General features: G+C 23.0%; 2 protein-coding genes across 2 annotated transcripts; both read right to left on the bottom strand.

The window, feature by feature from the left end:
* Positions 1-6,075: 6,075 nt before the first annotated feature.
* LOC134832812 (zinc finger protein 358) lies at positions 6,076-6,807 on the bottom strand. Its single transcript, XM_063847024.1, has one exon. The coding sequence runs from the start codon at positions 6,805-6,807 to the stop codon at positions 6,076-6,078; it is 732 nt and encodes a 243-aa protein (XP_063703094.1).
* A 5,424-nt stretch (positions 6,808-12,231) lies between these two features.
* LOC134827221 (uncharacterized) lies at positions 12,232-19,901 on the bottom strand. The gene is made up of 5 exons (XM_063839802.1): positions 19,785-19,901; positions 15,703-15,788; positions 15,595-15,646; positions 15,274-15,361; positions 12,232-12,585 (listed from the first exon to the last, which is right to left on the bottom strand). The coding sequence occupies exons 1-5, from the start codon at positions 19,837-19,839 to the stop codon at positions 12,375-12,377; spliced, it is 492 nt and encodes a 163-aa protein (XP_063695872.1). The 5' UTR covers positions 19,840-19,901; the 3' UTR covers positions 12,232-12,374.
* Positions 19,902-20,483: the final 582 nt, after the last annotated feature.

Genomic DNA, 20,483 nt, shown 5'->3' with positions numbered 1-20,483 from the left:
TAATTTAATTAAATTTAAATTTAAAAATTCAAAAATTAATTTTTTAAATAAAAAAAAATTTAAAATTAAAATGAATTAAATAACATAAAATTAATCTTTTTTTTTTATTACAGTTGCTTAAAAAATTTATAAAAAAAAAATATTATTTTTGAAAAATTGAATTAATTTAAAATTTTAAAAATGTTTTTAAAAATTGAAAATTAATAAATTAATTAAAATTAAATTAAGATATCATAAATTTTAAATTTTTATCAAACGCGAAATAAAAATTAATAAAATTAAATTAAATTTAAATTAAATAAATAAATTAAATTTTTTTTTAAAATTAAAAAAAAAACTTAAAAATAAATTAATTGAAAAATTATATAAAATAATTTTTTTTTAAATTAATTTTATTAATTTTTTAATTAAAAAAAATATATAAAAGGAAAATTTTTAAAAAAAAAACTTACCTTCATATCACAAATCCATATTTAGTAACATCCTTTTATTCCTTCTAAATTCCTTCTTTCAATCAAATCCAACTTCCTTTATTTCCGTGACACCTTCAATTATTGGCCTGTATCACAAAATTTTGCCTCGAATCATTTATCATCATTGTGCTGAAAACGACAAAAGCTCCAAACGGATTCAATTCATTTTCAGTGGCATCAATTGTTGAATTAAATAATCCATTTAAGCCCACTTATACAATTCAAAATTTTTTATTTTTACAAATATTTGACATCCTTTTATTTCCTCTCCAAATCAACTCTTGTTCACAATTTTATTTTTGTTTTGTACTTTTATCAAAACTTTGTTGACTTTTTTTTTGCTAACAAAAAAAGTAACAATTAACTTCCGTATCCTATTTTAGGTATTGTTCAAATATTTTTGAAAAAAAATCAATTTTTGACCTATATTTATGTGAAAAATGGACAAATCAATTAGTGAGTGTACAAAAAATTATTATTGCTCAATTTTGTTTGATTAAAAAAAATTTTTTTTTTTCAGGAAAGGAAGTAATTTTGGATTTTTGTCAACAAAAGCACTCCTGGAGGTTGTTTCGATACAAGAAAAGAAATGTTTTGAAAAGGAAGATTCCCTAATTGAAGACGAGACAATTAATTGTCGATCAATAATCCGATCAAAAAATGCAACAAAGCGATGTTTTGATACGAAGCACGACGTTTTTTGTTCATTTAATCAAAATTGATGATCATGAAAAAAAATCGATTAGCGAGTTTGGAGGTCCGAATCAGGTGGTCTGAATCTTGAAAATGTCCCAAAATTTTCAATAGGCACACTCTTTGCGGATTACTGAAAAAAACTTAAAATTAATGATGAACTCAAAAAATTTTAAACCGGAAGTTTTTCCAACTCCCCTTGATGAAATTCCGAGCAAATTACCAAAACCATAAAATTTAAAAGAGACCAGCTAACAATTTTATTACTTCATTTCACGAAACCAGCATCGCAGTAATTTACATAAAAATCAACAAAAATCCCCTCGATAGTCAACGAGATTGTTCGCCATATTTCATTCGATTCAATCCAATTCAATTATGCAGCGACGAACAACCCCTCTTTCCGCAAAATTGCACATTTTTCCAACATTGACAATTTACGCTCTGCGAACGGCAGAAATTTGTTCGTGTCATGTGCGTAAACCCTCCTCGAGAAAAAAAAAAGTTTTATCTTTATTGTTGTATCATTTTAGTGAAATCTCGAAAAATATCGGAGAAACAAAAGCTGAAGAGAGTGCGAGATACGCTAACATCAGCCCTAACTTGCCCTATGTTGTGCCTTATGGTATGCCTTTTTTCAGCACAGTAGTAGTTTGTGGTAGAGTGAGAGAGAGGGAATTGCGTGGCGACAACGAGCGGAATGAAAAATTAGGGAAAACTTGGCTGATAATTTTTTTTGATGGTTGTAGCGGAGATGTCAGGTAATTTTTTTTTTTTTTAATAATAAAAATTAAAGCTTTCAAGAGATTTTGAATAAATTTTGTAATTAAAAATAATTATTAAAAAGAGCAAAAAAAAATTTAAGATTTTGATTTTGATTTTAATTTTTAAAACTAAATTTTCTAAAATTACTTTTTTTCAAAAAATTGAGCAAAAAAATTTTTTTTAATTAAAATAAAATTTTGAAATTTAAATTATTATAAATTTTTTTTTAATATTTTAAATTTTTTTTAAAAAATTTTTTAATAAAATAATAAAATTTAAAAAAAAATAAAAATTAAATAAAAAAAAATAAATTAAATGAAAAAAGAAAATAATTTTTAATTACTAAATTTTTTAAAATAATTTTCTTTTAAAAATAATAATTTTATTTAATTATTTGTATTTTTTTCAAAAATTTTGATTTTTATTTTCAAAACTAAATTTCCTCAATTATTTTTTTTTCAAAAAATTGGCAAAAATTAAAATTTTTCAAGCAAATAAAATTTCGTAATTTAAATTATTAATAATTTTTAATTCATACTACTTTAATGAATTTAATATTTTTTTTATAATAAAATTTTTAAAAAATTAAATTAAATTAAATTTAAAAAAAATAATAATAATAATTTTTTAAAAATATAAATTTTAATAATTAAATTTTTATTGATTAATTTTAATTAAAATAAAAAAATACGAAAAATTCAAATTTTTTGAAAAAAAAATATCAAAGCCAATTTCTTTTTTTTTTCAATAATTATTCAAATAATAATATTTTTAATTATTTTTTTAGTCGAAAATTTTAGATTTTTATAATTTTTTAAAGCAAAGATTCAAAAGAAATTTCAGGTAAGTTCTAAAAACTTTTAAAAATTTTAAAATATTTTTTTTTTAATTTTAGGAGTCATTTTTTTCATCAGTTGAATCAACGATTTGTAAAAAAATCAGGTAAGTTCTTAATTTTTTTTAGAAATTGTTGTTTGTTATTTAATTCAGAATTCAGAAAACAAAAAAAAAATGATTTAAGAATTCCAAACCAAGCATTTTTCAAATAATTCAACGAACTCACAACTGCCATCCATGCCAATCGCATCTCTCATCGCATCACGGAGAAAACCAGAAATGTCGTTAGATTGTTTCACTTTTTCCTCTTCACTGAATCACCATACGACGCATTTTATTATTTTATTTGCCTGTGTGTTGTCATGTTCGACCATAATTTAGGGAAAAAAGAAGAGTTCAAAAGGCAAACCATAAATTCAATTAAACAGAAACGCATTGAAACAGCAAAAAGGCAAATCGGGGAAAGTTACGTGATTCAATTCGAGTGAAAATTTCTCAAAAATGTCGAGTTCAGATTTTTTTGTTTCAAAAATATTTCCTTCAACTTTAAAAATAGCTTTTAAATATCCTTCTTTAATTTAAACTTCAATTAAGAACATTTTTCATTCAATTTCATGTCGTTTAGTTAATTCGCGTTTCTTATCTCGTAAATCTCGTAAAAACAAAACCGTGAAACCCAAAAAATTTAATCCAAGCCATTTACTCCGCACTTCGGGCCCCCTTTTTATTTTTTGATCAAAATTGTCATTTGCCTTTGCCAAACAACTTTAACAAACCTCATATTTGCCTCACTTCAAGTTACGAGCGACATGCAAAAATGGTTGCGGTTAATATTTCTCTCGTAAAATGTTTTTTTTTCTCAACCCCTCGATAACTTCATTCGCGCTGAATCTACGAACATCCCGTATAACTTTGGAATGACACAAAATACAAAAAGGGGGAATTGAATTAAATTTGCCCATACAACGATGATGATGACGCTTTTCGAATGGTAATGGTAGATAAATAATAAACGCAAATCAAAATGGTGGCAAATACGAACGGGAACGTCATGCCGTTAAACAAGAAAAAGGTGATTTGTCATTTTTTTCCGTGGTTTTCTTTTTACATGATAATGAATATAAATGTAAATATTGCGGATTACAATGGAAAATCGCCTTTTATGTTTAGACAATTTTATTTAAAGAATTAAAAAAAATTGCAAAAAAAAAATTCTCACGCAAAAATTTCTCATATTACCCAATTTTTGGTCAATAAAAAAAAATTAAATTGACTCCTAAATCCTTCAAATAATAAAAGAAAGACTTTCATTCATTCCAATAAAAAAAATCTCAATGAATAAAAAAATAAAAAAAATAGTTGAATGAAAGTTAGGTTATTGTACGATTAATTGATGGAGGACCAACCTGTACGATTTTTCTTCCTAATTCGCTACATTTCTCGATATCAAAATTAAAATCTTTTTTTTTTATTATTTTTCATTATTTAATTTCTTCCATTGTGCTTCATTGTTTGAGTGACACATTTCACATGATGCATTATCAAGATTTTTATTCAACTTGTCTTCTTCTTCTTTTTCTTCGTTTCTAAAAAAAAAATTAAAAAAAAGAAGAATTGTGCAACAAAAAAATTATTTTTAGAAAAGAAGAAGAAATAAAAAAAAGGTAAAGTGTGAAATGGACACAAAAGGAAGAAGTGAGATTGTGTGTGAAAAAAATGACAAGATAGGAGTCTTCTGGTCTGGCAAGTTGGCATGTGAATTCGATCGATGTGAATGAAAAGAATCCCTCAATGGGTTCAATGGGAGGCTGTCGATCCTTTTTTTGATTGTTTGATGGTAATTTATTGGATTAATTTTTAGTTTTTTTTATTAATAATTTTTTATGTTATTGGAGAGATGATGCCAAAAAAGTTATTAAAAAAAAATTCTTTAAAATTAAATAAAAAATATTTAAAATTTTAGGTATTAAAAGGTTTTGAATTTAATTTGTTTTTAAAAATTATCGGAAGCAAAGAATTTTTAAAAAGAAAAAGTTAAAATAAATTTAAAATAAATTTTTAATTTTGAAAAAATAAATTAATTGATTGCATAAATTATTATTTTAATAATTATATTATTTTATTTTTATTAATTATTTTTTTTAATTCATAAAATAAATAAAATAAAATTATTTTAAATAAATAAATTTAAAATTTTTAAATAATTATCAATATTAAATAATTTTCAATTTTTTTATACGAAATTTTAATTTAATTAATAAAAACAATAAAAAATAATTTTTTTAGACAAAAATTAAAAAAAATAATTTAATTTTATTTTAAAAAATTATTTAAATTATTAAATTAATTTAAAAGCAGTAATAAATTGTTTTTTAATTTTTAAATAAAAAATTTTAATTTTTTATATAAATTTTTTTTTAATTTTTTAAACTTTTTAGATTTTAATTTTTTTATTCTTCTAATTACCTTTTTTTAAATAAATAAAATAAAATATTTTTAAATAAAATAAATTTTTAAATAATTTTTAAATAATTATCAAATTTAAATTTTATTTTAATTTCATTTAATTTCAATTTTTTATAAGAAATTTTAATTAATTTAATAAAAACAAAATCGAATTTAAAAATCTAAAATATTTCGAAAAAAAAAATAATTTAAATAATAAATTATTAAAAAAATGTAAACAAAAAATATTTTTATAATAATTTAATATTTTTTTTAAATAAATTTTTATTTTATTGTTGAATTTAAATTTTGAATGAAAAATTAACGTAAATTTAAATTTTATTTTAAAACGTCACAATTTAAATTAAAAAAATTAATATAAAATATTTTTTTAATTAGAAAATATTCGATATAAAACATTTTATCTTTAAAAAAATTATAAAAAAATTGTAAAAAAATAAAAATTTTATTCTGTAAATTAAAAAAAAAAATCTACTAACTAAGAGTAAAATTGAAATAAATTTCAAAGCTAAATTTTGACATTTTCTTTTTTTTTTGTTTTTGATAAAATAAACTTACCTTCAGCTCTAAAAAAAATTAAATCGGTACAAAGTAAAAATTTATCATTAGAAGAATTAAAAATTAAAAAAAATATTTTTTTCTTTTTATAAAAAGTTCATACAAAAATATGAAATTTATTCGCATATCAATATAAATTTGTCTTAAATGTCTAAAAACTCTAATATTTCTTTTCTTAAATTTTTTTTGCCATATAAAAATTGTATAAAATTTCGTTTTTTCTTAAATTATTTACATAAAATTCATTTTTTTTTTCTTAAAAATAACTCTTCGAACTAAAAAATTAATATCCATACAAAAACGGCGAGTACATCGGCATAAACATCGCAGCCGTCGGCGCTAACGTATATCTCTCCTGCGGCATGTGCGTTTTTGTGTGTTTCTTCAGATGATCTCGTCGTCCAAAGCTTTTATTGCAAACGGTGCACGAAAAAGGTCTCAATCCCGTGTGAATTCTCTTGTGTCGCGTCAACTCTTCGTTCCTCGTAAAAGTCTTTCCGCAATTTGGTTCGTCGCACTTGAAAGGTCTTTCGCCCGTATGAATGCGAATGTGACCCTTCAGTTGCCCATTATTGGAAAAGGCGACGTCGCAATGGGGACACTTGAATTTTTTCGGACGTTGTTTTTTCGCACTCATTTGTTTGGCAGCAGCTTCTTCGGCGAGAACGCGAGCGTATTCCTGCTCCATGATGGTCAACGTGTACGGATCCAGGCCGAGATATGACATGGCAGCGGGATCAGCAGTTGGCGGATAAATAAAAGCTGAATTTTGAACGATGGGACTCAGCTCGGAAGCAGGCGAGACGGGAATTCGTGAAAATGGCTTCAAACGAAGTGGCGACGAGGAAGATGCGATTGACGATGGTGCCGGGGATGAGGGAAGTTGAGCTGGCGATGGCGAACTGCTGTTTGAATTTTCACTGATATCCAATTTTGTGTTGTTATTTGCGGTATCCCAAGGACGGAAAAGCCTTGAATAAGTTTGGGGCGGCGATTGAAGCACTTTTGTAGACATTTTTGAGTCTTTTTTATTTTTTAATAATTTTTTTTAATTTTTAAAAAATTATTTTTTTAATTTTTTTTTTCACAAATTATTTTTTTTTTTAAATTATTTTTTTAATATTTTTTTTTAACTCAAATTAATTTTTTTATTAATATTTTTTTAACGATAACCAAAAAAATTAACTAAAAAAATTCAAATAAAATTTTAAAGAATTTTTTTCAGGTGTTTTCTGCTTGACACTCTGTCGTGAACTGACGACGTTGCATCCCTTACACTCGGTTAAATATTCAATAAACAATACAAAAAAGGACATCTACGCATCCTTTTGTGTCATTTCTACGTGACTTCTGTGCCACATGTGTATCCCTTCGTAGACTCTTCGTCTCCGCTTTTGCAATTCCTTCCAAAACATTTTCTATAGACACAAAATTTGAAGAGGACAACAACAACAAAAGACACAAAAAAATAATAAATTGTAATAGTTAACAATAAAATTTCGGAATAAAGTTGAGATTTTTTTTTCGTAGAGAGAAAAAAAATAAAATTGATTCCCTCCCATTTTTGTGTGTGCTCTAAAAAAATCCTCATAAAAATAAATTTGCTTTCATTTTTATTTGTACACACACTTGAACTAAATCCAACATTGTCACCCCTCGTCATCGTTAAAAAAAATTCTCCCTTAAGTGATTTGCGCCGAAATGTATGCAATTCGGGGAGGAGCAAACCGAGAGATTTTTCTTAATTGTTTGCGGTTTGGCGTTAAATTATTGACTAATTTAGGCAAAAAAATTAAAATTTGTATTTTTTTATGTTTCAAGGTCCTGAGACGCGAATTGTTTGTCTTCGTTGCCATGAGGAGTCGAGTTGTTGGTAATAGGATTGAACGGTGAACCATGCGATGAGATGCCAAACTGGAAAAAATATAAAATAAATTGTCGGTTTTAATTGTTTTAAAGGAGGTTTTATGAGTTAAATTTTTTAAAATAATATTTTTTTTCTATTTTGAGAAAGTTTTTGAATATTTCTATGTAAATAAATATTTTTTTATTCAATTATTTATTTTTTTTCTCTTAAAAAAATATTCTTCTTAAATTCTTTAATAAAAAAATAAAATTTTAACAATTTTTAATTAAATAAAATAAAAATAAATTAAATTGAATAACAAAATTAAAAAATAAAAAAATTAAAATAAAAAATAAATTAAATTAATAAATTAAATAAAATTATTTAAAAATGAAAATAAAAAAATTAAATTAAATAAAAATTAAAATTAAATAAAAATTAATTTTTTTTTAAATCTAAAATTTTAATCAAATTATTTAAAAAATAAAATTTTTGTTTTTTTTTTAATTTTTAAATTTTATTAAATTTGTATTTATAGCTAAAATTTTTTTTATATATTTAAGAAAATAATTTTAAATTTGATTTTTTTACTGAACGAAATATTTTTTTAAAAAATTAAATATTAATATTTTTTTTAAATCCAATAAATAAATAAATAACAATAAATTTTTATATAAAAAATTATTTTCTTGAAAAATGAACAAAAATTGCCAAATATCTTTAATTTTAACAAAAGAAAATTGTAAAATTATTTTTTAAAAATTCAAAATAATTGAACTTACTTAACAAAAAGCAATGTGCAACAACAAACCAAGCCGGCGCGCTTTCAGATGCCTTCAGAACGACATAAACCACAAACAGTATGACATAAATTATCCCATAATACAAATAAGGACCCACAAATTGTACATTTTGCTGTCAAATTAATCAAAATGATTTTAATTTTAGTCCAAATTCATTAAAATCCTTTCAAATTTTCTTACCTTGATGACTCCTATCAGCAAAGAAACCGTCGTGCACATCACAAAAGTTTGTCCAAAAACGAGCAAAACTTCAGCAATTCCTCTCAAAACGTGTTTAGACTCTTCAAGTTTTGCTTCGGCATCCATTTCGTCATGAAGGACATCGTAGTAGAAGATTAAAATGATTGGAATATGGAGAAAACAGCAAATTAGTTGCAATAAACCGACGATGAAGGCAGAAGTTCGTAAATTTAGACCGCAACATTTTTCACAACGAGGAATCAAGTCACAAAGGCACATTTTTTTTAAAGATAAAATTTTGAAAGAATTTGAATTTTGACAAAAAATGCTAAGTTTACTTTAAAAAAATAAAAATTGAGATTTTTTTTTAATTTTGTTTTTAAAAAGTTTTAAGTTAAAATTTAAATTTTATTTTATGTTTTTAATTTTTTTCAAGAAAATATTATTTTTTTTCAAAAAATATATATTATTTTTTTTATAATTTTTATTATTTCATTTTTAATTAAAATTTATATTAATTTTTTATTTTTATTTTTTTTTTTAATTTCACAAATCAATAAATTTTTTTTTAATTATTCAAAATTATTAATTTAGAATTAAAAATTTTTTTTTTTTAATTTTTAAAATTAATTTTTTTCTATTAAAAAATAAAATTATCAAAAAATAAATTTAAAGCGCACAAAAAAGTTGCTATTGGTTTTAAAAAAATTTTAAATTTTATAAAAAAAAAATATTTTCAACTCTTTCTCACTTATAAAAAAAATTTGCTTCATCATCATCTTTTTTTATAAATTCAACATTTGAGAAAATTTTTGTAAACTTGTCAAATAATCCTTCTAAACATTAAAAATCCGAACAAAACGTGTCCTTGGGGACTCTCGAACACTTGCTCCGACAATTGTCATAATTACAAGTAATTCAGTAGCAAAAAGTTTGTCCATTTCACGGCAAATTATCAAAATTTTTTGACAATTATTCCCACACTTTGTGCCTATTTTGTTCGTGCAGTTTCACACCCGATGCAATAAAAAGTCACAAAATTCCTGCTGAGCCAATGTTCGTCTTTTTTTGTTACTTACTTCTTTGTAATTTGTCTAATGCATGTAATTGCTCCGTGCACAGAACGTCTCAATCTATTGAAAAATCCGAATTTGAGGTAAAGGCAACAATTTTTTTTGGCAAAGAAAAAAAAATAATAGAACCGAGTTGACGATGAATTGCATAAAAAAGGAGAATCACTTCACTTTATGGCTTTATATCAAAAATTTCGGCAACTTTCAAGGGAAAGGTACACAAAAAGGGGCCGACAATGAAATATTTTTGCGGATAACAATAGTAGACTTGGTGTCGGCAAATGTTTCTCTCTCTCTCGGTCGAAAAATCAAATTTTGTTAAGTGAGATGTTTATTTGTGCCAAAAAAAATTGAAAAAAATAAATAAACATCGATTACTCGGAATTTTGCATCATAAATCTATGAAGATGACTTTTGAAAAATTTCGGAGGTGTTAACATCGAATTTTATCGCATCAGTTTTATTGTGTCAATTGTTTGCGCTTTTGTGCTGAAAATGGGATCGATGCAAACTCTCGATCGGGCGAAACTACTGGTCAGCACCTTTTGTTTGCGAATAATCCGAATAAATTTGGAACAAAGGCGAGCGAAGGCACTTTGATCTCGGCTATTATACGCACAATTATCGCCTTTCCTGTGAAGGACTAATTTTGGGATTAATAGGAATTGAATTGAATTTTATTATTTTTTTTTCAAGTTTAAATTTGATTTATTGAAATTTGCAACAATTCAAAAAAAAAACTAAAAATTAAAAAAAAATTATTTAAAAATAAAAAAAATAAAAAAAAATTTGAAAAAATTATTTAAAAAAATTTTAAAAAAAATTTTTTTTTAAATTATTAAAAAAAAATAAAAAAAAAATAATTTTAAATTAAAAAAAAATAAAATTAAATTATTAAAAAAAAAAAAATAATTAATTTAATTTTATTTTTGCAAAAATTTAAAAAAAAAAAATTAAAAAATATTTAAATTTAAAAAATATCTCATAACATTATTTGATTTTTTTTTTAAATTTAAATTTTATTTTATTTTTATAATTTATTATTTAGCTAACATTTTAAAATTAATTTTCAAAATTAAATAATTCAATTATCTATAATTAATTTTTTTTTAAATATTAAAATTTCTTGAAAAATTACATAAAATCATTATTTTTTTAATTTAATATTTTTTTGCCACAAAAAAAATTCGATCATCGATCATTTAATGTCAAAATTGTCTCTCTGCGGTTTCCGTAATTTTGGAATTCAATCAATTACGACTCGTGACATGTTCGAGATAAAATCGCAGGTTTGTCTCTCTTTCGGGGATTGAGAGAGGTTTGATTAGTAACATTGTTTTTTTACGTAATTTTTGTCCTTTTTGAGCGTCAGTAACAAAAAATGCCCTCAAAAAATGATTGATTTGATTAAATAATTGTCCGTTTTTTGATTAAAATCACAAAAAATCCGTCGTGTGTCCTTTTTTAACATTTCGTAGGTAAGAAAGTGTGCGCGATCTAACACATTTTTGTAACCGCATGCTTCAAGATATTTCTCAAAAAATAATGATGCAACACCTTTTCGATGATTTTTCTTCTTTTGAGTCGTTTTAAGATGAAATTTCGGAAGAACAATGCCAAATTCGTGGTGCGGTTGATAAATAAATGGTTTATCGTAACCGCACATCTGCTTATTGGGGTGCTGCGTTGCTTTTGTTTGTTGTCATTTTTGGTATTGTTTGGCTCTGAATTGAAGGACAAAAGAAAATTGCGTTATTTTTGTGACGAATAAAGATGAAAAGAATGGATTTTTTGGGTAAAAGATATATTCGAAAGTGATTTAGAGATGAAAATGGTAAGATTTGAAAGGTAGAAAAATAATTGAAAATAAAAATAAATAATTTTTGGTATAAAATAGTTTAACAATTAACTTGAATAAGAATTTTTTTAGTTGACTATTTTTTTTAAATTTTGTCTTTCAAAGCTTTTTTTCTGAAATAAAATCTCTTTTTTAATCAAAAATCGAGAAAATATTAAATTCTAAAAAATTAAATAATTTTTTTTTATTTATTTAAAGGAAATTTTTTAAAGATTTTTTTTTATTTTAAATTTTATTCAAGAAATAATTTTATTTAAAAAAAAATAATAAAATAATTTTTTTTACAAATTTTAATTATAATTTTAAAAAATTTAATAATTATTAAATTTTATTTAATAAATTATTTAATTAAATTTTTAAAAATAAAATTAAATTATATTAAATTAAATTATTTAAAAAAATTTAATAAAATTTTATTCAAATATTTTTTTAAATTAAAATTTTTTTTAAATTTAAATTAATTTTTTAATTAAAAAAATTTAATTTAATTAATTAAAAAAATTTTTTTTATTAATTTTATTTTATTTTTTTAATTTAATTATTTTTTCGAATGATATAAAATGAGAAAAAATTTTTAAAAAAATTATACTTAATTTTCTGCAAATTTAAATGGCTTCTTTTAAACCAAAATACTCTTCAGAAACAATAGAAATTGAGGCAAAATTTAAATTTCAATCAATATGTACTTTTATTATTTATTTTTTTTTATTACTCAGAAAAATGCTCAGAATTTATTTTAATTTTTTTGTAATATTTTTTTTTAGAAAAATTAAATGCTTTAAATTTCATCGATCCATCATCACAATTTTTGCATTGAATTTCTTAGCCGGAAGTTGATGTTGAGCTTTGTTGCTTGTTTCCTTGTTGTCCTTGTTGCCCGCGATTTGGCCCGCGTCTGTTGTGCGTGGTATAAGTCGATCCATCGGGTCTGATGTGAGTAACTGTCTCCTCGACGTTGCCGTCTTTGTTGACTGTCGTTACGATAGTTTGCTCATTTTCCTCTCCGAAACGTTGTCCGACGCCGCCTGATGGGCTGAAAAGAGCGAAAAAAAGGTAAAAATGATGTAATGAAGGTCTTTGACTTGCTAATGGTTTGTAATTACGATCGCTGTGCGGTAAATGCAAAACACAAAAGAAGGCAGTTTACGAGATAGGCGAGTCATTAAAGAATTTTTCAGTAGAACAATGTAACGACGAAGAAGACAAATATGAGAAGAACGGAGGAAGGAGATGCAATTATATTGTTATTACGATTTGAAAGCATCTCGCAGTCGTGATATTCCCTGTTTTTATTGCTTTTTCTCCTTTATTTTAGGTTTTTGCTTCATTTATGGCGCAAACGTGTAACTTTTTAATTTGACTTAAAGATTTCTTAAGTTTTTACGAAAATATTAAAAATGTGCATTGGGATTTTTTTAAATTTATTTTTTTAATTATTTTTTTTTTATTTTATTTTTATTGTTTTTAATATTGATTGAAAAAACAAATAATTTAAAATTTTTTTTAAAGGCAATATTAAAAATAATTAAATTTTAATTATTTAAATAATTTTTTAAAAAATCTCAGAACTTAATTTTTTTTGAAAATCATCAAAATATGCACTGGGACTTATTTTTTAATTTTTAAAAATTAATCTTGAAAATTTATAAGAAAACTTAAACCTTTTATTTAAGTTGAAATTAAGAAAAAAAAATTTTTTTGCACATTTTTAAGTTAAGCATAAGAAAATTTCAAAAATCCCAGTGCAAATTTTGATAAATCATAAAAAAATTATTTAAAAAATTTCTTCAAAAAGCCAAAATTTTAAATTTTTTTAATTTAATTTTTTTCTTCAATTGAACTAAAAAATAACTAAAAGCTTGAATAATTTTTTTAAGTCAAATATAAAAAAAATCAAAAAATCCCAATGCAAATTTTGATGAAACTTAAAAAAAATTATTTAGAGAATTTTCTTTAATACATTCAAAATTTTAATATTTTTTTAAATTTAATTTTTTTAAAAAAAATTTTGAACAAAAAAATTAAAGCTAAAGAATTTTTTAATTAAAAAATACGAAAATAAAAAAAAAATCCCAATGCACATTTTTCGAATAAAATAAAAAATTTAAATAAAATCCTTAAGTTAAAATTTTCTCAAGCTACACGTTTGCCCTCAATAGCAAAAAAAAATCTCACCCATCGAGCGAATTATGTAAGAAAAATAAACGCGTAATAAAAATTGTCTTCTTATCTATCGTTTCGCGACTTTAGCATCTTGTACATGACGGAATTTTTTGTTGTTCTTTTTTTATTTATATTTATTTATTATAACTTCATGTACTTGCTCCAGAAAACATCGTTTGTCCATCGCGCTTTGTTTCCTTTTATTACAAACTTTTTTTTACCTTCGCGAACACAATTAGCAATTTTTTCATCATTTACGCTTCGTTATGTTGTCATGTCGCAAAGAAATTATTGGTTTCATTAACAAACATTGCGACTTTTTTGCGTTTTAGAAGAAAAAAAGTCAACTTGTGTTACTTCTTGGTTACAAAGAAAAGAAATTGACATATCGGATGTAATTAAATATTGTAACAAAGTGAACAATAAATAGTCTGTGTGTACGTAAGGAAGACATAAATATCGAAGAGAAGCAGGAATTTCATGGAGAAAAGTGATTGAACCTTATGACAAGTTGAATAGACCGGTTTTTGTGAACCGAAAGTGAGTTTTTGTGAGAAAAGTTGAAGATGCTTGAGGGTGTTTTAAATTTAATGAAAAAAGATTTTAAGTTAAAAATTGACTTTTTGTGAATTTAAAGAAAATTTTAACGTTTTTGGCTATAAATTTTTAAATATTTTTTTTTTTTTTGAATAAATTAAATAAATAATAAATTTAATAAATAATTTAAAAAATAATTAATTAATTTTTAACGAAATTTTTTTTTTTTTAATTTTAATTAAAATAATTAATTATTTAAAAATAATTTTAATATAAATTTTTTTTATTTTTTATTTAAATTTTTTATTTTTTATTTATTTTTCATTTAATTTATTTGTTTTTTAAAAAATTTTTAAAAATTTAAAAATTAAATTAAAAAAATTAAATAATTTAAAAATTTAATTTAAATTAATTAAATTTCAATTAAATTAAAATTTTAAAATCATTTTAATTTTTTTTATTTTTAAAATTTTATTTTAATTTTTTTATTTTATTATTTTTAATTAAATTTTAAATTAAAATTTAAAGCAAAAAAAAAATTTTTTTTTTAAATAAAATTAATTTTTAAACAATTTTATTTAAATGAAAATTAATTTAAAAAAAATACTAAAAATTTAATAAATTAATTTAAATTTAATTTATTCTTCAAATATTATTTTTAATAAAATTTTAAAAATTATTCGATTTAAAAAAATTAACTTTAACGAAGACTTTTATAACTTTTCTTAACATTCCATTAAAGATCATCTACTTTTTCTATCAGATAATCTCATGTTTAGCGAAATAATTTACATTTTAATGCAAACCAAAGAATCATCAAGAAACGCGAAAAATTCCTTTGTCAATTGAAGACAATCGACTAAAATATTCACGACACATCTTTTCTTCAGCAAATTCTGAAGAACAAAAAACCACAAACGGATTTTTTACTTCAACTGTCTTCAATTTAGGTCTTTCTTCATTCTTGACTCGAGCGATGAATACTAATTTTTAAGTTAAACGAAGAAAAAAAATTACTTACTTCGAGTTGATGGTCGAACTGATCGACGTTCCATGGAAGTTTCCTTGCCCCGGTTGAGGGAATGCGGGGAATGGCAAAGGTTGGAAGCCTGGAAAGACGCCATTTTGTCCGAATGGAAATTGTCCGGCAGCGCCATTTGTCGTACCAGCAGTTTCGCCAAAGCGATTATTCAAATTTGGATTGTTGGGATTGACGGCGCCAACGGGAACGAAGCCAAAGTTTTGTGGGAACCCAGAATTAAATGGAAATGCTTTTTTAGAAATTTGAATTAATAAAAACGCAAGTTTTGGATCGCTTTCTGAGGCAGATTTGATAAATTACCTGGAAATTGGAAGCCGGGGTTTACTTGTCTTCGGCTGCGATGGAAAAGTTCCTAAAGGAGAAAATTTTTGAATTTTTTTGAGGTTATGAGAAGTTTGAAAGACTTACTGGGATTGATTCGATAAAGTACATGGGAGATTGGTTGCCATCTTCGTCAATTGTGTAAAAGCCTTTTGGTACGTAATGTCCAAATTCTGAAAAAAATAGAATTAGAAAATTGTCATTAAAAGATAGAAATTATCGCATTTTTTAACCACGTGACTTAACCCAATGCACATTTTAAAATTGTTTTTCAATAAAAAATTTAGAATCTGAACCCAATGCATATTTTTTGTATATTCGTATACGTTTCGTTTCATTGAAATTTTCAAACCCAATGTACATTTTTGACTTGATTCAAATTTAAATTTTTAAAAATCTCGACCCAATGCGCATTTTTAATTATTTTTCAATAAAATTTCAATTTCAATGAAATTTTTTTAATTGGAAATTGTAAATTTAACGCAAATTCTGAATTTACTTTACATATATTCTAAATAAAAAAATTTGTGACCCAATGCACATTTTTATTTCGTTAAATTTTCATTCTTTGTGTTCAGCTTAAATTTTAATAAAAAGTTTCTGTTTCATTTTAATTGTAAAATTTTAACCCAATGAATATTTTGAAATAAATTATTTAATTTTAATCCCAATGCACATTCAAAATTGTTTTTTTCAATAAAAATTTAGAATTTAAGCCCAATGCACAATATTTTGTACCTTCAAAAGCTTTCCTTTCAAAGAAAATTTCGAACCCAATGCAAATTTTTATTTAATTTAAATTCTTAATTTTCAAATTTCGACCCAATCCAAATTAAAAAAATTCCCAATGCACATTTAGAATTATTTTTTCAATATAAAAAATTAAAATTTGAGCCCAATGCAAATTTTTTGTATAATCAAACACTTTCCTTTAAAAAAATTTTTAAACCCAATGCACACTTTCAATTTTATTTAAATTCATAATTTTGAAATTTTGACCCAATGCGCATTTTTAATTATTTTTCAATAAACTTTTAAATATTTTAGATTTTAAAATTAACGCAAGTTCTGAATTTACTTTAAATTTTAATTTAAAAATTTTCGACCCGATGCACAAAATAAAATTTCCCAATGCACATTTTGAAATTTTTAACCACTTAATGGGTTAAAAAATCAGACAGACATAATTTTTTTCTTATTTTTCATCAAAATGCGTTAAAAATAACTTGTCACTTCAACAAAGAACTCTTGTTGTAATTTACAAATTAATTTTACAAGAAGAACAAGTACGCACTTTAAACAGGTTCCCTGCCTTACGTCATTTTATCATGAACGAAATCTTTTGATAAGACTCATATTACTCAACTTCTGTCCAAATATTTGCCTTTTTTCGAAAAATTTCGTAATTCTTCAACTAATTATCACTTCAAAAAAAACGAAACCCATCCAAAAAAATCACAATTCCCAGAATTTATTCAATGTTGTTATCAACGCGTTGTTCGGTAAATGGCAATGAATGTCTTTTTGTTGTTTTTTTTTTGTCGTCATATTTACATGTTGTTTGTTTATATTTTTGTGGATTATCGCTCGTCGTGCGTTAAAAATACTTGTTTTTGTGGGTTTTACCAGAAGTCGTTTAAAATTTTTTTATATTTTTTTCATTAACATGCGTACGGCTTTTGACAAGTATTCAAAGTAATAATGTTGATAGTTTATTATCATCGTAATTCCCTCGAATTTTGATCATCTTTCTTTTATTTTAGTTCAAAAAGAGACAAAAACCTGATAAAAAAGTGAACGATGCAAAACTTTCTCTGGAAAATTTGCCTAAAAAAATCATAATTTCGCTAATTGGTCGATTTTTTTTGAGAAATTTCGTCAAAAATGAGATAACGCGACACTGAATTCGGGTCTTAATCAGTGACATTTTTGAACTCGAGTAAAGTTGGACTTCTATTGGCTTGGGTGAAAAAGACGATTTTGCGATTTTAAGTTCAATGCTTTTAAATTACAGGCTGGTTAGGAAGAAACTTAAACAATTTATGGCACTAATTGAGGTAATTGTAGTAATAAAAAGGATTATAACAGGCAATAAACACATGAGCCGGTAATTATTTGCGGAATCGCGAAATGCGTATGATGTGTTCAAGGTTGTTAAAAGCAACGAGTTTAAACTAGTTTTTACCGGTAAAGGAAAGAAGAAAAGAAATTTTTAAATGAGTTTGTGGATTTTTTTTAATGAAGTTATTACAAAAATCTTTTTTTTTAAAGGAAAAAGTTTATAAAATAATTTTGACAGTACAAATTAAGAGAAAATTTGAAAAACTTATTGAAAAATATAATAAAAATCTATATAAAATAATTATAAATTTAAAAAAAAAATACAAAAATTAATTAATAAATAATTTTAAAAAATAAATAAAAAAGTATAAAAAATTTCTTAAAAATTTTGAAGAAAAAATTTAAAAAATTAAAATTTGATATGTTTTTATGTTTTTAATATTTTTAAATTTAATTTTATTTTTATTGAATTTTTTATTTATTTTTTAAATTTTAATAAATATTTTTAAAAATGTAAAAAATTTTATTTTCAAAAAAAAATTTAATTTAATTTTTTTAAAAATTTTTTTTAATTTAAATTTTTGATTTAAAATGAAAAATTTTCAAGACAAAATATAATTAAAAATTTTTTTAGAAAAATTTTTAAACAAATTAAATTAAATAAAAATTTTTAATAAAAAATTTAATTCTAAAATATATTTTTTCTCAAAAATCCAAAATTAGGTAATATTTTTAAATTTTATTTTTATTAAATTATTTGATTTGAATTTTTTATTTAAAAATTTTTATTAAATTTAATTAAATTTTTTTAAATTAATTTTTTATTTTTTTATTTTTTTAATTAAAAAATTAAATTTAAATTAAAAAAAAAAATTTTAATAATTTAATTTAATTAATTTTAAAAAATGTAAAAATATTTTTTTAGTTTGAAAAATTTCTATAGAAAAATTTAAAAATAAATTCTTAAAAATACTTTTAAATTAATTTTTAATAAAAATAATTGATTTTTTCATTAAAATGTTTTCTGTCAAAATTATTTTATGAACTTACCCCATTTAAACTTCTTTAAAAATTTCGAAAGCATGAAAAAAAAATCTTTCACTTTAATTTTTTTATCCTCTAATTAAAAACTTCTTATTAGAAAGTCAATTCCTTTCTAAAAATTTTTTTCCTGCTTTATTCTGACCTTTCACATAACGGGCTCCCATCTCAGCATTTCTTGAATAATTTTTTTTTAAATTTTTTTATACCTGAAGTTACATGCCAATAAAAACTTCCGCTTTCTATTTTTTTTTGTAACATTTTGCTCTAAATAATTTTTTTTGTCCATCCTTGTGTTTTTTTTACAACATTTCGTCGCCGTTGACCCAAAATTCCAATTCTTTCTATCAGTAATGACATTCACATTTCACATCATTTTGTAATCATTTTTTATTAATATTTTTTTTTATTTTATTTTTATTATTGTTTGTTGTCTTTTCAAGAACTTCTTTATCAGTCTCTGTTAAAATAATATTTTTTGTACATTTTTTTTTTTAAATTCACAGTCTTTTGATTTCTTCACTTCTTTTTTTTCATGAAACGCTTCATTAGTTATAAAATAATAATAAAAAAGTTAATTCCTTTTGTGGATGGAAGACAAGCTAATCAAACATCACATCAGATGATATCACGAATTAGCTACGTGTTTTTTTTTTGCTTGATCTCATCATCTTAGTAATGTTTATTATTAGTACTTAAAAAAAAGTTAACTTGAAGTTCAATGCTACAAGATTTTTTTTTGTTGTTTGTTCTATTCATGAATAATAATTAAATTTTTTTTTGAGTCATCATAAAAAATTTAAAATTAAAATTAGCAAAAAATCGAATTATTTGATTGAAAAAATGGTAATTATTGGTCCATTGCCCCTTTCTTCAGATTTTTTTTCTAAAGATATTTTTACCGGTTTTTGCGTGTGCGTGACGTTTTGAAGAACAAAAAGTTCAAATATTTGTTTATTTCATAGGGATTTTTTTTTCATTACTGATTCACCTTGAGAATTCTTGTTCTTCACACATTTTTTAAACTCGTAATTTTTCAATAAAAATAATTTAAAATGATATTTTACCTGCTGCAACAATTGCAACAACTGATAAGCACAACAAAGCACTCAAAAATTTCATTGTTGAAAAAATTTTATTCCTTCTTGCTCGACTCTTCGCGACTTGACAAATTAAAAGCTCAAACAATTATGACCGAAAAAGTGAAGATGTTGGGTTTCTTTTATACGTTTGCGGCGTGCTTCGTTAATCGTTAGTAGGCTCCCCTCTACTACTTCTACGAGACTACGTCATTAAGTCGAACGTCGCGTCGCTTCGGTAGTAGTCGATTTCTTAACACTTGTTGTTGTTTTGTGATTCTCGCTTCGTTCTATGTTGGGATGAGACGTGACTTAAATTGGCTGGAATTGTTAAGGAGAAAAAATTATTTTATTTTTTTTTATTATTTTTTCTTAAAATATTTAAATAAAATATTTCTTTAAATTTTGAAACCTAAAAAATTCGTTAAAATTTTTAATTTCTTAAAAATTTGAATTAAATTTAAAAAATAATTTTTAAATTAAATTTTAATCATTTATGTATTAAATTATTTATTTTTAACTATTATTTATTTTAAAAAAGTATTTATTTAATTTTTAATTTATTTTTTAAGATAAAAATTAAATTTAAACAAATTTAAACAAAACTCATAATTCTTAATTAAATAAATTAAAAAATAATTTAATTGGAATTGTTAATAAATTTAATAATTTTTTTTTTTCAATTAT

Source organism: Culicoides brevitarsis, chromosome 1 (assembly GCF_036172545.1).
Source record: "Culicoides brevitarsis isolate CSIRO-B50_1 chromosome 1, AGI_CSIRO_Cbre_v1, whole genome shotgun sequence".
NCBI classification, from domain to species: Eukaryota; Metazoa; Arthropoda; class Insecta; order Diptera; family Ceratopogonidae; genus Culicoides; species Culicoides brevitarsis.
The sequence above is the reverse complement of the archived record's forward strand: the minus strand, read 5'-3'. Positions and strand labels throughout refer to the sequence as shown.